Here is a 16,194-nt window from a genome sequence, read left to right as displayed (position 1 = left end):
GATCCACTATCATAATTGAACAACGCTTTATCCTCCAGCCTGATGGGGGCGCTGTCCCGGTATCCTAACCCTAACCGTCTACCAGGCGAAATCCTTCAGCAGGCCGCTTGGTCCGACCAACAGTCCTTCCGGCTTCGCCGCCATTACAGACAACAGGTACGATTTCATTGGGATTTACCCTAAACAAAAGCCGTTTATAATCTCAGCCATCCATCGTTTTACACTTGATGAATTGACCGAAAATTAATCCCCTGGCGTTGGTTACCACCTGCGTTTCATATTGTGCGGAAGCCAATTTAAATTATTAAAGTTGAGTGTGTGGACACCGACGCTAGCTAGTGTAGGCTATTGGAATACATCTCAGCTATTAAACACATGCACAACACGATCTAAATTGTTGTTTTGAGATTCACTTGGTGTATTTTACTCAATTTAGGTGGTCTCTCTTTTGTGTATCTCGTCGCTTAGCTTAACTAGCAGGTTATCTGTCCAGTTGCGCCGTGTTTTTGTCTGCAAACGTGTAGCTGCGTCCAGCCAACCAGTGTGAAGGTTCCTTCTGGTCGTCTAGTCTCGTAACGCCTTAGGTTGAACTGAATACGGCATTAGTGTAACAAAACTGCAAACCACGTCTCCCGTGTCACTATTTTGCAGACAACAACACGACAGCATGTGCTAATGTTGTGTGCTCATGCTTAGGTCAGTTTCACTGCATTGGGAATTCTATATAGTGGACTCAATATAGTTGATTAAAAAGCATTTTATTCGTGACCTGCTTTTAAAGGAGTAAAAGTGTCTTCTGGAGCCCTTTATTCAGAAAGGGTGAACGTGACAACTCGTACTAAAATGAATTATCTTGGCACTGATCTCTTCTTTTTGGGAAAGTACAACATTAATAAGGTTATTCTTTTTAGGAAAGGGATGATGATCAAAGCAACCATAACAGTTTTAACTAGACTTTACACCGCTTTTATCGGCCTGATCGGTATCGGCCGATAAGTAGCATTTTATGCTGATCGGCTATAATGTCATAATTCGGCAGTCATTGATCGGCTCCGCAAAAGACATTCACTCCGCGTCACCATTGTACACAGTATGTTTGAATCCAAAAGCTAGTTTCTTTTTAGCCTTGTCGTGTGTCTTTTGACGTAGTACTATAAATATCTGACAGCCAATGAAGTTTTTTTTTTTTTTTTTTTAAAAACACGTCTGTGGTGTGGTACAGACGACACGTAATGCCCGGATCAGACTACAAGACAAATTTGCTCTTTCAGGATTGCACTATGCCAGACTACTGCAATAAAATCTTGTATTCCGATACCACCGCGTCCCGTTTTTTACAATCATTGGGCTTTTCTTGTCAATTCAAATGCGACCGGATACCCTCGTTACCGTGGGGACTGTATTATAAGGACAAAATGGGGGGGGGGGGGGCGTGTGTTGGTGGTCACCGGTGCTCAGGGCAGGAGAGGACGTTGGTTTAAGGCTCGCTTGAGGTATGTTCACGTACTTTGAATACGATATGACTCGCAAGCAGGCAACAAAATGTTATGTAGCCGAGCAAGCTACTGCTAGCACTGACGGTTGTACATAAACATGCCGCCGTTCTGCCGAATCATGCTCTAAAGTTTCGGTGTGGGTGAAGTCATTTAATTACAGTAAGTTAGCACCCATTATTTCTGTCATGTTGTAATGTGGGTTTGACCTGACTGATAAAAATACACGATGTAACTAGAGCAGTGATTTCCAACCTTTATGGAGCCAAGGAACATATTTTACAATTGAAAAATCTCACTGCACACCAACAAACAAAAATGTCACAAAAAGTGGATACATGAATTATTGTATTTACTTCCTGCCATCTAATAGAAGACCATTCATTGGTTCTGTCTGTCACTATGCCTCACTGGCATAAATAGATGAACAGAGATTCATTATTTATTGTAAATAGAATTTTTTAAGCAATTCATTACACAAGTATAAACAGTAAATGAACAGGTCATTTAAATAGACACATTCCTCCATCTTGTGATTGGATCGGTTATCGTTTTTTTTAAACTCGCTGATCGGCCCCAAAAATCCTGATCGTGTAAAGCCTAGTTTTAACAGTCTGGATTATTATACTATAAAAACACCAATTAATTTTTTTTATGTGAACATCTTTTTAAATGCTGCTGGAAGTTGTTTACATGGGGTAATTTTTCTGACTGACTCATATTTTCCAAATTAAAGGGAAGCTTGACTGTGGATGCACGTTAAATATTCCACTGGCCAATTTTTTTTACCCGAGTCAGAACGCGCCGTTGTCTATCACTAACCTATGCTAACGCAGTACTAAGTCATAATAGTAAATATTTGTAAGGCTGCAAGTAAATATTTTAATAATTGATTGATCGAGATTTTTAAAAATAAATGTATGCATCAAATCTTTTTGAATTTTCATCCCATTATTGAAAAACAGATGATTTCAAATTGACACTGCACGCACAAACAAATTGATTCTGATTCAGTTACTAGTTTGGTTCGTAACGTCTGTCAGAAAATCTGCAAAAATGTTGATCATTGTTTTCAAAATTAGCAGCAGATATTTTCAGATGTTATTTTGAAAAAACTCAAAAGCTAAATCAGTCTGCTTTGTGGAGAAAAGAAAATATTTACTGTTGAGAGCCTGAAATCCTGAGGATTTGGACAATAGTGCATTTTTCCTCGGCAGACATGGCTATCCGCTACCCGATGGCCGTCGGCCTCAATAAAGGCCACCGAGTCACCAAAAACATCAGCGCGCCCAAACACAGTCGTCGACGCGGCGTAAGTTCCTCCCGATTCTAGGTGTCGCACGGCGACCGTCCGGTCCTGACGCGCCCTCTTTTCGTTTCCGTCCTCTGCAGCGTCTGACCAAGCACAGCAAGTTCGTCCGGGACATGATCCGCGAGGTGTGCGGCTTCGCGCCGTACGAGAGGCGAGCCATGGAGCTGCTCAAAGTGTCCAAGGACAAGAGGGCGCTCAAGTTCATCAAGAAAAGGGTGACGTCGTCCTACTTGCTTCGTATGAAAGAGAGGAAATTACCGATATTGTAACTGATCAGCAGCTAGGTCACCTCCGATTCCCGTAGGAATAAAAAAAAATCTCTTGCAACATTTGAACGTCCTTGTTGAAATAAGTTAACCGCTGTTAATTTTAAGACTTGTTGAAGCTGCGAATTCAGATCTTGTCTGGCTAGAACCCCAATATAGCAGAGAGCAACCAAGTTTGAACAACAATTAATATGCGTCTGGAGATATAAATGTAAAATAATTCACGGCCACCCAAGATGCGCTCTGAACCGGAAATGAATAAATAGGTCACTGGCGATGTCATCTGAGAATGGGGTCAGGTTCAAGGTATATTATTATTAATAATAAATATTTGTCATAGGATAACCTTTATTAATCCCACAATGGGGAATTTTTCATCCTTTCAGTTAGATATATATAATATAAATAGCATGTAAGAGAAGACATCTATACAAGTGCATTTGCAAAATAGAAATGTAAAATATTGTCCATGCATAAACTATCCAATTCAATCTATCAGCAATGTTATTTGTTTAGAAAATAGAGTGCCGAGTTTTAGTTTTGTTTGGGATCTGATTTAATTTATTTCACTACGGTTCAAAACAGAAATGGCTAAGGCAAATTTTGATGATGGCATGTTGAAATCTCATTTACTTTGATTCAGGCTGCAACGGTCTGCCATTACAAGGTTGACGCAATAAAACCAAAATAAAAAATATTGAAGCCATATTTTATGAACGATTATTATACTCATCGTGTTGTGCAGTTGAACAGTATACAGGATAATTTTTTATCCTATTACATAATACACTGCAATAACTGTCCCGCAGCTATGTTCCTGACATATTGAAAATATGGAATTTCAGACAAATTTGGACAAATTGTTCTGGAAGTGAATTTCTATTGGTTGGCAGCTCTGACGGATGTACTGTATTACAAAATAATACATTCCCTCCCCTTTACGCAGTGTCCCTGAACGCCCCTCCCTCACTAGTAGTTGCTGCAGGCTTGCCTAGTTTAATTCTGAAGAGCGAAATAGGAAATGCAGCATGTCCAAACAGGTCCCCCTAATGGTGACATTTAATATCACTATTACATCCCTGTATATTACACTACAGCAACATTGCATCAGACCCTGCGGTGTCGCTATTGCGCACACGCACTTCACAATGACGACGCTCAAACAAAATATAAGCAGCCCTACCAAAAATGTTTAATGCCAGATTTTTTTGTCTTTGTATGTGGGGTCCGTCAAAGATCTTTCAACATTTGAAAAAATCCTTTTGGTGTGTACCAGGCGTAAGTTGAGGTGCTGATGTTTGTTGTTTTGCGTCTCTTCCCCAGATTGGCACTCACATCCGTGCCAAGAGAAAGCGTGAGGAGCTCAGCAACGTGCTGGCCGCCATGAGGAAGGCCGCTGCCAAGAAGGATTAAAATGTCTTCAAATAAATGTTTGAATCCACTTTCTGCCTCTGCTTTTAGACTCTCCTGGGCAGTGTTTGTTTATGATACGTTGTATTGTTTTGGAAAAATACAAGAATATGCAAACAGCTTGTGTTATCACTGGAGTTCAGCAGCCGCTATTTAGTTTTGCAACAGTGAGTTGAAAGTATTAGTTGATATATTTACAGTTTGAAAAAGCTAAATTCGCCAACAAAGTTAGCAAAAACGTCGTAAAACATAAAATAACCGCTGCTCAAATTACCATTAAATGGTAACGATATTCAAGATAGTGATCATGTTAACGATGTGGTTCTGTTGATTTCATCAAGTCGTGATCTTCAGTTCAAACTGGAGTGATTTGCACCTGGGAAGACAATCGGCACCTCCTAATCTGAGGCCGTGGTCCTCCGTTGCAAAAGGGTGGCGTGACAAAACGGACAGTTCAACACACTTTTTTTAAATACAAATGTCGTTATGCTTCTTTACAAAGACCTCTTAACATTGGGATTTTAGTTTTTTAAAAAGCATGTCAAAGAGATTGTTTTTATATTAATTTGTTAATGAGGGCAAAATTTAATATTCAATTTAAATATGGCAATTATGAGCCTACTTTTGCACACCTGCATTTCAAGTCCAACTTTCTTTTTAGGGTAGACGTCCAGGTCAGGCAGCAGGCGAGTGGCTGACGTCAGAAGTATAGATATAAATTCTAGATAGGCCAGCACGCTTTAGCAGCCCGGCTAATCGACGTGCCTACGTGGCGGCCATGTTGGGGAAGTCGTCGCTCCCATAGAAGGCAATGCATGGACATGGAAATTCAATTATAACATGCTCGTTTCTCAACCGACTTTCATGAGGGTTACTGTTTGTTCTGTCTGTCACTATGCCTCACGGACATAAATAGATAAACAGAGATGCATTATTTATTGTAAATATATTTTTTAACCAGCTTAGCGTCACCATAACTCGAAAGGGGCGTGTCGTATCTCCCGATACATATTTGTGGTCATAACTTTCCTTTTTGTTCCCACAAGTGTTTGAGCGACATTACGCGCGTGTGTGCTTGAAGAGTCCAAATCCTCCCCTGCTGTCATTCGTCGTGTTCGTTAGCATGTGCGGCTAACCTGGCAGCTGGACTTGGTCGTTGACGAAGCGGTCGGAGACATTTCGGGTGTTTTTCGTTGTTCTTGTCTTTTGTGTGTGTGAAACTGAAGCCTCGCATTTAATTTGCCAGCTAGCTCCGCTGCTAAAGCGGCTAGCAGGCTGAGCTAAATGATGACAGTGGTTAGTGTTGAGTTCCTGCTTAATTAGCATGGGCGATTGTCGAGGTTCGTGTGGAGCGGGTTACGTCATCGTATGTGTTGGGGCCTCTGTGGAGCCCCGTCCGTCCCAGCTGTGTTGGAGCGACACGTCACGAATGACAAACGGACACTTTTTTCCCTATGTTGTCACTTTGACGTGTGTTTTGATCATCAGCAACTTGTGAATTTGACATACTGTGTGCAATGGACAGTTCATCAAAAATAAGTACCTGTCCTTGCAAGTTGTGCAAAATGAACACTTGGACAGTGCATATGTAATCATATTTTGTATTTTTTGTCAAAATGACTAAGTTTGAAAATTACATTTAAAAAAAAAAAAAAGTTTGTATGTCTTTTTCTGTACGGTAGACCCCCTGCAATTCGCACTGGATAGGGGCGGGCCCGACCACGAATAGCCGTGACTATTTGACTCTCATTACAATTGCCATGAAAAAAAAGCAATAAAAATACACACACAAATAAGTACGAGATCAGGTTAAAAAACACACAAATAAGCAGGGGTTTCCGGTTCCCCTGAAAATCTGCGAATAGATGAAACCACGAATGTTAAACCGCAGATGTGCGGGGGTCCACTGTATATGACTGTGTATAAATTAGCTAATTAAATCATGTCAATTACAACAAGATATATCCCTAAACCAGGTTGAGACCCCAGGGGTTTTTGAAACTGAAACACAGGCCACTAATTTAATCCTAAACCTGTTTTAAACAAAATTTAAAAAACAGAAAAAAATATTTTTATAAGAAGCACAAAAACATTTAACGCTCAAACTTTGTTTTAAATTGAAAATTCACTTCTTAACTCCCATAGCTAGTGACAGGCCAATCATATTAAAATGAGTCTACATTTATAAATGGGCAACTTTAAAAGCTCTTGATTACCTCAAACGATGGCCCTTCAAACATTGTTTGGAATTGTTTCTATGCTGATGAGCCACTTTGATCCTTGCCTCTCGTTTGAATACTGTGCTGGAAGGAATGAGGTTTCACAAGATGGCGGTCGCTCTCTCAGGACGACGTTTGGCCTGCTGGGACACACGTATTACAAGTACTCCACAACCACACTAAACCATTCAAATTAAAAGCCCCAAAATGATCCAACTGGTCAAACTGCTGTCCGGGGAAAATATCTATTTATTTATTATTTTACATTCCAAGGTGCGGCTCTGTCAATGTACCGTAACTCTAAATATACTGATACAAAAACCGAGCGGTATCGTGTAATTTTGAACACCGAGATACTGCAGTACTTTTTAATATTCCGTGCAAGGCTTTTTTGGAACGTGTTGAAGCCATCAAATTCCAAGTTCATGATTATTTGCTCAAAACAATCAAGTTGATCAGTTTGAACATGAAATATCTTGTTCTGGCTTTATTTATGTTTAACACAACGTCCCAACTTCATTGGAATTTGGGTTGTACAAGACGGACCTTTGTCTTAAGCACAAAAACAGCTTACAGGTGTGTTTTTCAGTGCATAACAGAGGATAAGTCCAAAAAACAAAAACTGCAAATATGTAAATCTGCGAGTAGCCAATCACAACTATGCGGCGGAACACTTAACAGTGATTTAATAATTTATAGAAAAATATCAAATCAAATCAAATTAGCCGTCATTTGACGCATGGAGCTCGTTACCTCGCCGTCAGCGTTGGCCAAGCTGGTGGTTGATGTCACCTCCTGTGGCCCAGGAAGCCTGTTTTTTCCACAGATCAGAGGGCGGACTGTGGGCCACGCCCACGTCTGCAGACCACACCTATGCACACACACACACACACACACACACACACACACACACACACACACACACACACACACACACAGTTAGTGCTGTCATATTTCACACCGACACAAAAACACACACTCACCAGGGTGATGAAGTTTCGGTCCGTGTGGACCGGCGCGATGGAGACGGCGTGTTTTCCGGAGCGCAGAAGAAACTTCTCTGTCGGCTTGCCGGACTCCACATTCGGCAGGTTCGTCTCGGAGGTGCGGGACAAGGACGAGCCCGTCGCCCTGGAAACGGTGACGCGGGAAGTCGCTCTGGGAGAAAGCTCCCGTCTGGGAGGAGGAGGAGACCCAAAGTTGCTCTCGGGGTTAAGATTTTGCTCATTCTTTTTATTTGGAACACAGGTAGCAGTTTTCAAATGAGACTTTTCTTAAATTGGGACTGTGACGGAGCCCTTCTGAATTTGCTGTAAACAAGTCATCTGTGTATAAACAGGCTACAAACAGGTGCAGTGATCACGTACACGATCCCTCACGAACATTTTAAACGATGATATTAGGAAAACATCATACCATGTTGACCTAATGATAAATGTGCACAATTTAGACAATATGGCCTCATATGAATACCCAGATATATGAATGTTCTATAAAAAAGTGCAAAATTATAAAGATGACAGTGTTTAAAAGTCAAAGTTCTTTTCTGTGTTCAAAAGTGTAACTGAGCGCACTCTTTCCAAATCGCCGACAAACTATTAGATTACACCACAAGGTGTCGCTTTGAGGTCATATTTAGGAAGAGATGTCATGTTCGAGACAACTACAGAATGCCACGTGACCAGAGAGAGCCAATCACAAGCGTCGGCTTTAGAAGGACGTGAGATAGAAAAAAACAAACAAACAAAATCGGAAAATTTTTCAAAAGTAACTCCAATTGTAATCAGCGAAATTTCCAAAAGCAACTATAATTTTATTACACATTTTCTCTCAGTAATGTAATGATTAAAGTTTCAGACATTTTGTAATTAAATGATATAATTTCATGTAATTAGTTAGTCCCCAGCGGCGGTGGACTGGTTAGAGCGTCTGCGTCACAGTTCTGAGGACCCGGGTTCGATCCCCGGCCCCGCCTGTGTGGAGTTTGCATGTTCTCCCCGTGCCTGCGTGCCTTTTCTCCGGGTGCTCCGGTTTCCTCCCACATCCCAAAAACGTGCATGCTAGGTTAATTGACAACTCTAAATTGCCCGTAGGTGTGAATGTGAGTGCGAATGGTTGTTTAGTTTGTATGTGCCCTGTCATTGGCTGGCAACCAGTTCAGGGTGTGCCCCGCCTCCTGCCCGATGATCGCTGGGATAGGCTCCGGCATGCCCGTGACCCGCTTGAGGTGAAGCGGTGAAGAAAATGGATGGATGGATGGTTAGTCCCCAATATTATTTGTTGTAGATAGTTCCAGTCATGTGGGGCAGAAAATTGAAAAGACGATCGACCTGAAGTAGTCTGGACTTCAGCAAATCAAAAAGGTTAATAAAACTACTGGAACGGAGAGTGCAAGTGGTGGTATGCGTGGTGAGCAGGCAGCAAAGATATGGTGGGCTCTCGCCAGTTAGTGTCTTCCAGATAAACGGACTATCTTTTGCACCCTACCTACGCTGCTTTCCGTCCAGGAGCTTCCTGTAGGCGTCGATCTCCATGTCCAGCGTGAGCTTGACGTCCAGGAGCTCCTGGTACTCGGAGAGCTGCGCGTTCATGCGCTGGCGCAGGTCGTTCATCTCGCGGTCCTTGGCCTCCATCGCGCGCCGGTGCTTGTCCCGGTCCGACGACAGGATGTCCTCCAGCTCGCGGACGCGGTCCTCGGCGGCGGCCGCCTACACGCAAATATGGTTAATGACGACGCCGGGCCGGATCCGAATCCGGGCGGTGAAGTCGCCAAGGGGCGCGCGGGTACTTGTTTCTGCAGGGCGCTCAGCTGGTAGGCCAGACCCTCGATTCTCATTCGGGACTCCTGCAGCTCCTCTCTGGCCGTGCGCACGGCCTTGTCGTTCATCGCCGACGACACCTTGGCGTTGTCCAGCTACACGCGGCCAGACGAAGAAAAAGAAAGACGCGTGACGATGCATTCGGGACGCACACAATTCTGATTCTGGAAGGACGGAAGATGTGGCGCTCGCTCACCTTGGCCTGGAAGGTCTGCTCCAGTTCCTCCTTGTAGAGAGTGACCTGGTCATCGTGCTGCTTCCTCAGGTCCTGACAGACGAGCGCACACGCACAAATTGACATCAACAGTGGAACACTTCACACCTCACCCACACACACACGCATACCTGTAAAGCTTGGGACAGTTTGAACTCGTAGTCCTGTCTGGCACCCGAGTCCACCTCCACAATTCTCTGCTCTTGTCTGCGCCGAGACTCCCGAACCTCCTAAATCAACACGCATATAAACACGCACATTTGAACAACAGTCATCTTCTTCACACCTTCCACCGTCCTGACGCAACAAGTGTTGCTTTTCTGTGAGGACATCGTGTGTGCGCGCGCGTGCCTCAAACTTGTTCTTCCTGAACTCCAGCTCCTGGCAGCGGTTCTCCAAGTCCACGCGCATCGAGGTCTCGACCTTCAGCTGCCGCCTGGCGACGGCGTGTGCGTCCTCCGCCTGCGCACCGTCAAGCGCACGTTAAAATCCTGAGGGCTCCTTGCCGGCAACTTGTGTCCTCCACGCTTCCTTTGTTGAAACCATTTTTAGTGCGTTCATGCAAATACAATCAAACTTTCTAGAGTATGACTGATTTGTTGTCTTCCCAACTTGAGCTCTTGAACGATATCAATAATATATTGTTCGCATCAAATTGTACACTTTGACTTTATCGTGAACACCTTTGGCCAAACCGAAACCTGAATCCTACAATTTGAGTGCAATGTATTGAAGTTTACGTGTGTTTAAATAAGGCTTGAAGGTTGTAAATATTTAACGGTTGGAAAAGTGCATTCAAAAGCTCAACGTTAAAAAGGTCAAATGGAGACCACCCGTAAACATGAGTACGGTAGCGTATTGCATTCACTTGAAACTTGACAAGGTCATACGGTGCTAGAAAAAAAAGTCGTATACTTCTCAAAAAAATAAGTATAATAAATAAATATAATAAAATGTCAAGGGAAAAGCCGTATATTTTCGAGAAAGTCATGGGAAAAATCGAATGCTTTTCCAGAAAAAAAGCTCTATATACTTTCCAGGTAGAACTTGCACAGTTTGAGGAACAAAGATTTTTGAAATGTTCACGCCACGCAAACGAAGGAGCAAAAGGACACCTTATCCAGCAGCGCCTTGAGCGCAGCGTCCACGCTGAGCGCCATGGCGAGCGTCACATCGCTCCGCTTCAGCTGACTTTCCAGAGCGCTCGCCCGGGACACGGCCGCCGCCAGGTCCGCATCCTTCTTCTTGCCGCTAGCGCGGCGCGGCAAAGAAAAGGCCCTCGTCCGTCATCACGGGGACGAGCTGCGCGTTCTTTCGGCGAGCGCTTACCTGCGTGCGGCCTCTTCCAGTTCGAACTTCAGACGGGCACGCTCCCGGGCGCTTTCGTCCGCAAGCCGGCGAGCGTCCGCTAACTCGGCCTCGTACGCACGCTTCACCCTGCTGACCTAAACGCAAGATAAAGGAAACACATCGAAAATGAATGGAAAGGCCACCACCCCAAAGCACTCGATAGCAGCGGCTTTCAACTCTCGTCACCCTGGGACTCGCATTTTCCAACGGTCGCTCAGTCGTGACCCACTTCGACAGAAGTCAACAACAATAAACAACTGCATTGTTCCAAAACAGCCTTTGGAAACACACGACCCCGCATGCTTGCAAAGTGATGACTTCGGAAATGTACGTAGTCGGTTCCAATTACAAGTTACCCTGTTGAAAATGTAACAGTAGTGTAACTTTCGATTCCATTCTCAAAGTATTATAACAAATTACATTTGATTACGTTTACGTTTTCTTGATTTTCAAAGAATGCATCAACGGGACCCTCGATGGTTCCTCTAAAAAAACGACATTAAAAGCATCGATCATTATTTTGGAATGAAGCGCATTTTTGTTCTTTACACAAATAATAAACTGCTAACAAAACATGATGAAATGTAAGACTAACTAACTAACTAATGAAACATGTAAGATCCCGGATACAAGCGGTACGAAACGAGTTTCCTCCGCAAAGTGCCCGGCCTCTCCCTTCGAGAACAGGCGAGAAGCTCGGTCATCCGAGCTTCTCTTTTTGCAAATCATTGCAATCGTCACTGCTAGCGTGAAACATCTCTCGCCACGCCGATGCAGTAAGCATGTTGCTGTCTGATGAATCCAAAGCATCGCCGGAGCAACGCGCCGCTTCATGATTTGGTAACGAGCGGCCGCTATTTTGCAAAGAAATTCCAATCACCGATGAGTCGGCTGATTAATAGAAACAATATATAATGAATGGACCCTAGTGAGGATAAGCCGCACGCAAAATGGATGGGTGAATACAAAAACGTTTTGGGGGACCCAAACGGTTACAACAACAACAAAGATATGCATCACAGGCAGAACACTTGACTGTTTGACACTACTTTTGCATTTGTTGAACTTTACAACAGAGGAATTTTCAAGTGCGAATGGGACCAGAACAAAGAGGTCAGAACATACTAGTCCAATTCTAAAGTGTCTACACTGGCTCCCAGTCAGCTTTAAAATAAGATTTTAAAGTTGTGCTACCGGTCTATAAATGACGAACCGTTTTAGAAATGCCAATGGAATATAAACCCAGTCGGGCTCTGAGATCTGCAGACTCAGATCAGATAGTGGAGCACAGAATCCAAAGCAAACACGGTGAAGCAGCACTCAGCTGTTATGCTGCACACAAATGGAAGAAGTTGCCAACAGAAGTGACGTCAGCCCCGACCGAGTGAGAATGTTTTGAAGTCCAGGTTAAAAACTCATCTTTTTTCTCATGCTTTTTTCCACTTTGAAATGATCTTTCTTCCACTGTACACTGTTTTAATTGCATTTTTATTTTGGTCTTTGTTTTAAATGTTAAGACGCAGTTTTTTTTGTGCTTTTAAGCACATTAAGTTGCCCTGCGTATGAAATGCCCTAAATCGATGAACTTGCCATTAAAACACTGAATTGGTATTGAATTGAATGGGGTCAGAGATCCTCCTGTGGACAAACGGCAGGCACAAGGACATCGTTCTGCAGACAGCGTTTACTGTTCCACAACAAATACATTGGCATTTCACGGTAAACAGCCGCCGACGATTCCTGAGAAAAGGGCTCCAATTGGCAGCTAAAATGAGCTGACCGTACTTGTTATTTGTCCTGTTGCTAAGACTCACCTCCCCGGTGACCTGTTTCTCGGACACCCGCACCCGTCGGTTGTAAACGGCCAGCCGGCCTTTGAGGTGCCGCGGGTCCTGCTTCTCCTGCGGGCGAGAAATGCGGGCGGGTGAGAGGGCGTGCGGCACGGCTTGCGGTAACAATTTCCACGGAAGCTTTTTTTTCCTCTCGGGCAATGCTTTAGCTGCGTCAGCTCTCAATGGCCGAGAGAAGTCGCGCATCTGTAGTTCTTGTCGAATTAGGATGAATGAAATATGTAGTTTGGCATTTGCAAATTCACTTATTTGTGGATTTTTTGTTAAACCGATCCTCCGTGATTCGACGTGCCTTTTGTGTTCCGCTTGAAACAAAAAAAGTGGCGTTTGGGTGTCAAGGCACGACAGTCAAGTTCTTCCTGCCTGAACCTGAAAAGGCTGAGAAGTTTGCTGAGTCCGCTTTATCGCCTCAATTCCAGTTGTTTTCTCCAGTTTGATTTCACAACTATTAGCAGGCGCTGTAGGTTAGGCTGATAACCTTCAATCAAATCAAAGACAAAAGACCAACGTTGCACCGAATTACTAGTTACGGCGTCATTGCCATCATTATGATCAGCGTACAACAATTGCTATTTCCATTGAACAGCACACTTTAAGTCTACATAAAAACTCAAGGTCATCACATACCAGCGGCGTAGTATTCTTGACTTTCTCTTTAATCATTGTATTAGTCCACTATCTTTCCAACTGAATAGGCCGACTTGGACAGCTGCAGTAAATCTGCCCTTAGATCCTTTACGCAACTGACATGTCCTCGCTAACAAAGCACTGTGACATCATTTGTTCCGAACAAACTGCGGCGACCGTACGGGAAGGGACGGACGGGCGGGGAAACCGAGGCTTTCGCAACCATCCTTCTTGGCCGAGTAAAGCGGACCGCCGCGTACTCGTGGGTGGATTCGCCTGTTCTACGATTTGTTTTGTAAGCGCTAACACAAGAATTACGAACGAGTTGGGATCAAATTGTAGATATCGCGAACTGAACTCGAATTCCGTTGCAATACCTGCAGCCAAATTGTAGATATGTGTCACGACAAACCCAGTACGCATGAATGGCAAAAGGTGAAAGGACGTTGCAGATATCTCGAATTGCGGCTAGGGAGAAGGTACTTAGGCATATCTGAAATGTTCTGAATTACTGCAATTGTAAAGACGGACGAAGGGGCTGCAGGAGGGAACAGAGAAAAAGCACAATTGTGCATGTGCGTGGTCATTCTTGTCATTTGAACAGCTAAATTATTTTATGATTGTGTTTTATGTTCGATCTTTATTATGTACAGCACTTTGTTACAGCTTAAAGTGCTCTTGAAGTGTTTTCATGATGACACCAACTGATTTTAAGTTTTAAAGATTTCTTTCAAATGAATATTTAATGTAGTTATTATTATGATTGTGTTTTATGTTTCTGTTCAATGTTATTGTTGTACAGCACTCGGTTTCAAATGCAGTCATTTTTTTTTAGTGCGCAATACATAAAGTTGAGTTGAGCATTGAGAAGGTGCACTTTCCTAAAATGAAAACATGGAAACGGTTACGTAGTATTATGTACTGATTTTACTTAATACTATATAATACATTATTTCACGTATTTGAGAACTTTTCAATGTCATATTAAATGTCATTAATTGTGTTTCTGTTGAAAAGATTTGCGACGGGAACCGTGACCATAAACCCAAGATGACCTTTTGGCATAGTTTTACACCGCTCGCTTTGCGTGATGATGAATGAATGCTTAAGCCGATTACAAAATCAAAGTCGTCACACGAAGGAGGAGGACAGAGGAGTACCTGGAGGATGGCTGGAATTCTGCTCGGACTGACATTGATGAAGAAGCTCCATCGGCTTCTCGGGGAACGATGAGAATTCCATGAGCAGAGACGACTAGACTTTCGACCTACACGCAAGATTTTTTTTTAAAAACGACACATTCACAAATGACATTGTCTGCACTTCTTCTAAGGCAAACTTCTGAAAGTCCTTCAAGACCATCACTGACTGAGCCATTAAGGGGTCCCCCGCTATCCTTGTGCTTCATTGTTCCCCCACCCCCGCTATATTGCGGATTTTTGAGCCAACTTTTTTTTTTTTTTTTAAATGGGATGTTAGAGTAAAGGGACAAGTCTGAATTTACAATTGCATGCCTCTAGTGTAGTAGTACCATGTTGTGCCACAACATGCCGGGCAGCTCCTGGAGGATTTATTGTAATCCCTCATTTGTCCCGGGTTGTACGTGTAACCCCACCAGCGCAGGACCTCCACATCCAGTGTGTGTGTGTACTTGCGCGCACTGACTACTATTTAACATGAGTTCGAATGTGATTGGTTAATTCAGATCATGAGTTCGAATGTGATTGGTTAATTCAGATCACAGCCACATCTCCAAAACAAGAGGGTGTGCACACTTGTGCAACTACATTATGTCAGTTGTTTATTTTCATTTCCCCTCTCGAAGAGATGTACTGTTTTTTGGGTTTTTTTCAATTGACAGGTCATTGTTCACAATGGTGGAAAGTTTCAAAATCTGGTAAAGTGAAGACGCGGGGAAAAAACGAGGCCTTTTTAGTCACAATAAATGCCATACTCACTTTTGTGTGAACTGCACTTTGGCAGGACTGAAGCGCAACGAATGGTGACACAGATGAGCAGTTTTCTGTAACATATAAACATACTTCGTCATAGAGATGAAACCATTTGAACATTTCAAATAACTGTTATCATGACCAAAATTCGGCCTACCCGCACTTATTACAGAAATTATTGGGCAATTAAACCCCTGCTGTGGTTTTCGCCACCTCTCGGTTGTGTATCGCCTTTTCTGTCCGAACTGGAGCGTATTGTGTGCTTTTCAACATTTCAAGTGGCCTTGGGTTCCGTGAAAGGCGCTTTGTAAAACTAAGTTGTTGTTCATTTTATTAATTTATGTATTTATTCAGCAGCTATTATACTTAATCACAAACAGGTGATGAGACTCAAAACTTCCTGTCCCGCCTCAATTTCATGACGTGTACAGCTAACTTGACTTAACTATTTGCGCTATAAAAGTGTCAAATGTGAAAAAGTGCAAGTTTGTCGTGTACCTTTCGTTATAGTCTCGACATTTAATCTTGGACAATGTGGCTGAACATGTTCTCCATTTTTGCATTTTTGCCCGCCAAAGCGAGTTTTTCTTCTTCGTTGGTAAGATTTTCTTTTTCGGCGCTGCTCTTCGGCGGACTGTCGGCAAACTGTGAATTACCGCCCCCTGTTGAGTATACTATGAAC

The 16,194-nt window shown here is 43.2% G+C and overlaps 2 protein-coding genes across 6 annotated transcripts; one reads left to right on the top strand and one right to left on the bottom strand.

The window, feature by feature from the left end:
- Nucleotides 1–56: 56 nt before the first annotated feature.
- On the top strand, nt 57–4,512 carry rpl36 (ribosomal protein L36). Its single transcript, XM_061682983.1, has 4 exons — nt 57–156; nt 2,711–2,805; nt 2,886–3,020; nt 4,395–4,512. The coding sequence occupies exons 2-4, from the start codon at nt 2,713–2,715 to the stop codon at nt 4,482–4,484; spliced, it is 318 nt and encodes a 105-aa protein (XP_061538967.1). The 5' UTR covers nt 57–156; nt 2,711–2,712; the 3' UTR covers nt 4,485–4,512.
- Nucleotides 4,513–6,146: 1,634 nt separating this feature from the next.
- LOC133405908 (lamin-B2-like) lies at nt 6,147–16,094 on the bottom strand. 5 transcript variants are annotated; one of them, XM_061682980.1, is made up of 14 exons: nt 16,011–16,094; nt 15,519–15,583; nt 14,721–14,827; nt 12,898–12,984; nt 11,063–11,178; nt 10,849–10,984; nt 10,085–10,195; nt 9,865–9,963; nt 9,716–9,787; nt 9,489–9,614; nt 9,188–9,408; nt 7,684–7,876; nt 7,454–7,571; nt 6,147–6,843 (listed from the first exon to the last, which is right to left on the bottom strand). In XM_061682980.1, the coding sequence occupies exons 1-13, from the start codon at nt 16,073–16,075 to the stop codon at nt 7,461–7,463; spliced, it is 1,509 nt and encodes a 502-aa protein (XP_061538964.1). In that variant the 5' UTR covers nt 16,076–16,094; the 3' UTR covers nt 6,147–6,843; nt 7,454–7,460. The 5 variants fall into 5 exon arrangements, with proteins under 5 accessions (XP_061538964.1, XP_061538963.1, XP_061538961.1 ...); XM_061682979.1 differs by having other exon boundaries at nt 6,147–6,840; XM_061682977.1 differs by having other exon boundaries at nt 9,192–9,408.
- Between the last annotated feature and the right edge of the window lie 100 nt (nt 16,095–16,194).

Source organism: Phycodurus eques, chromosome 8 (genome assembly GCF_024500275.1).
Source record: "Phycodurus eques isolate BA_2022a chromosome 8, UOR_Pequ_1.1, whole genome shotgun sequence".
Taxonomy (NCBI): domain Eukaryota; kingdom Metazoa; phylum Chordata; class Actinopteri; order Syngnathiformes; family Syngnathidae; genus Phycodurus; species Phycodurus eques.
This window is presented reverse-complemented; position numbering and strand designations above follow the sequence as displayed.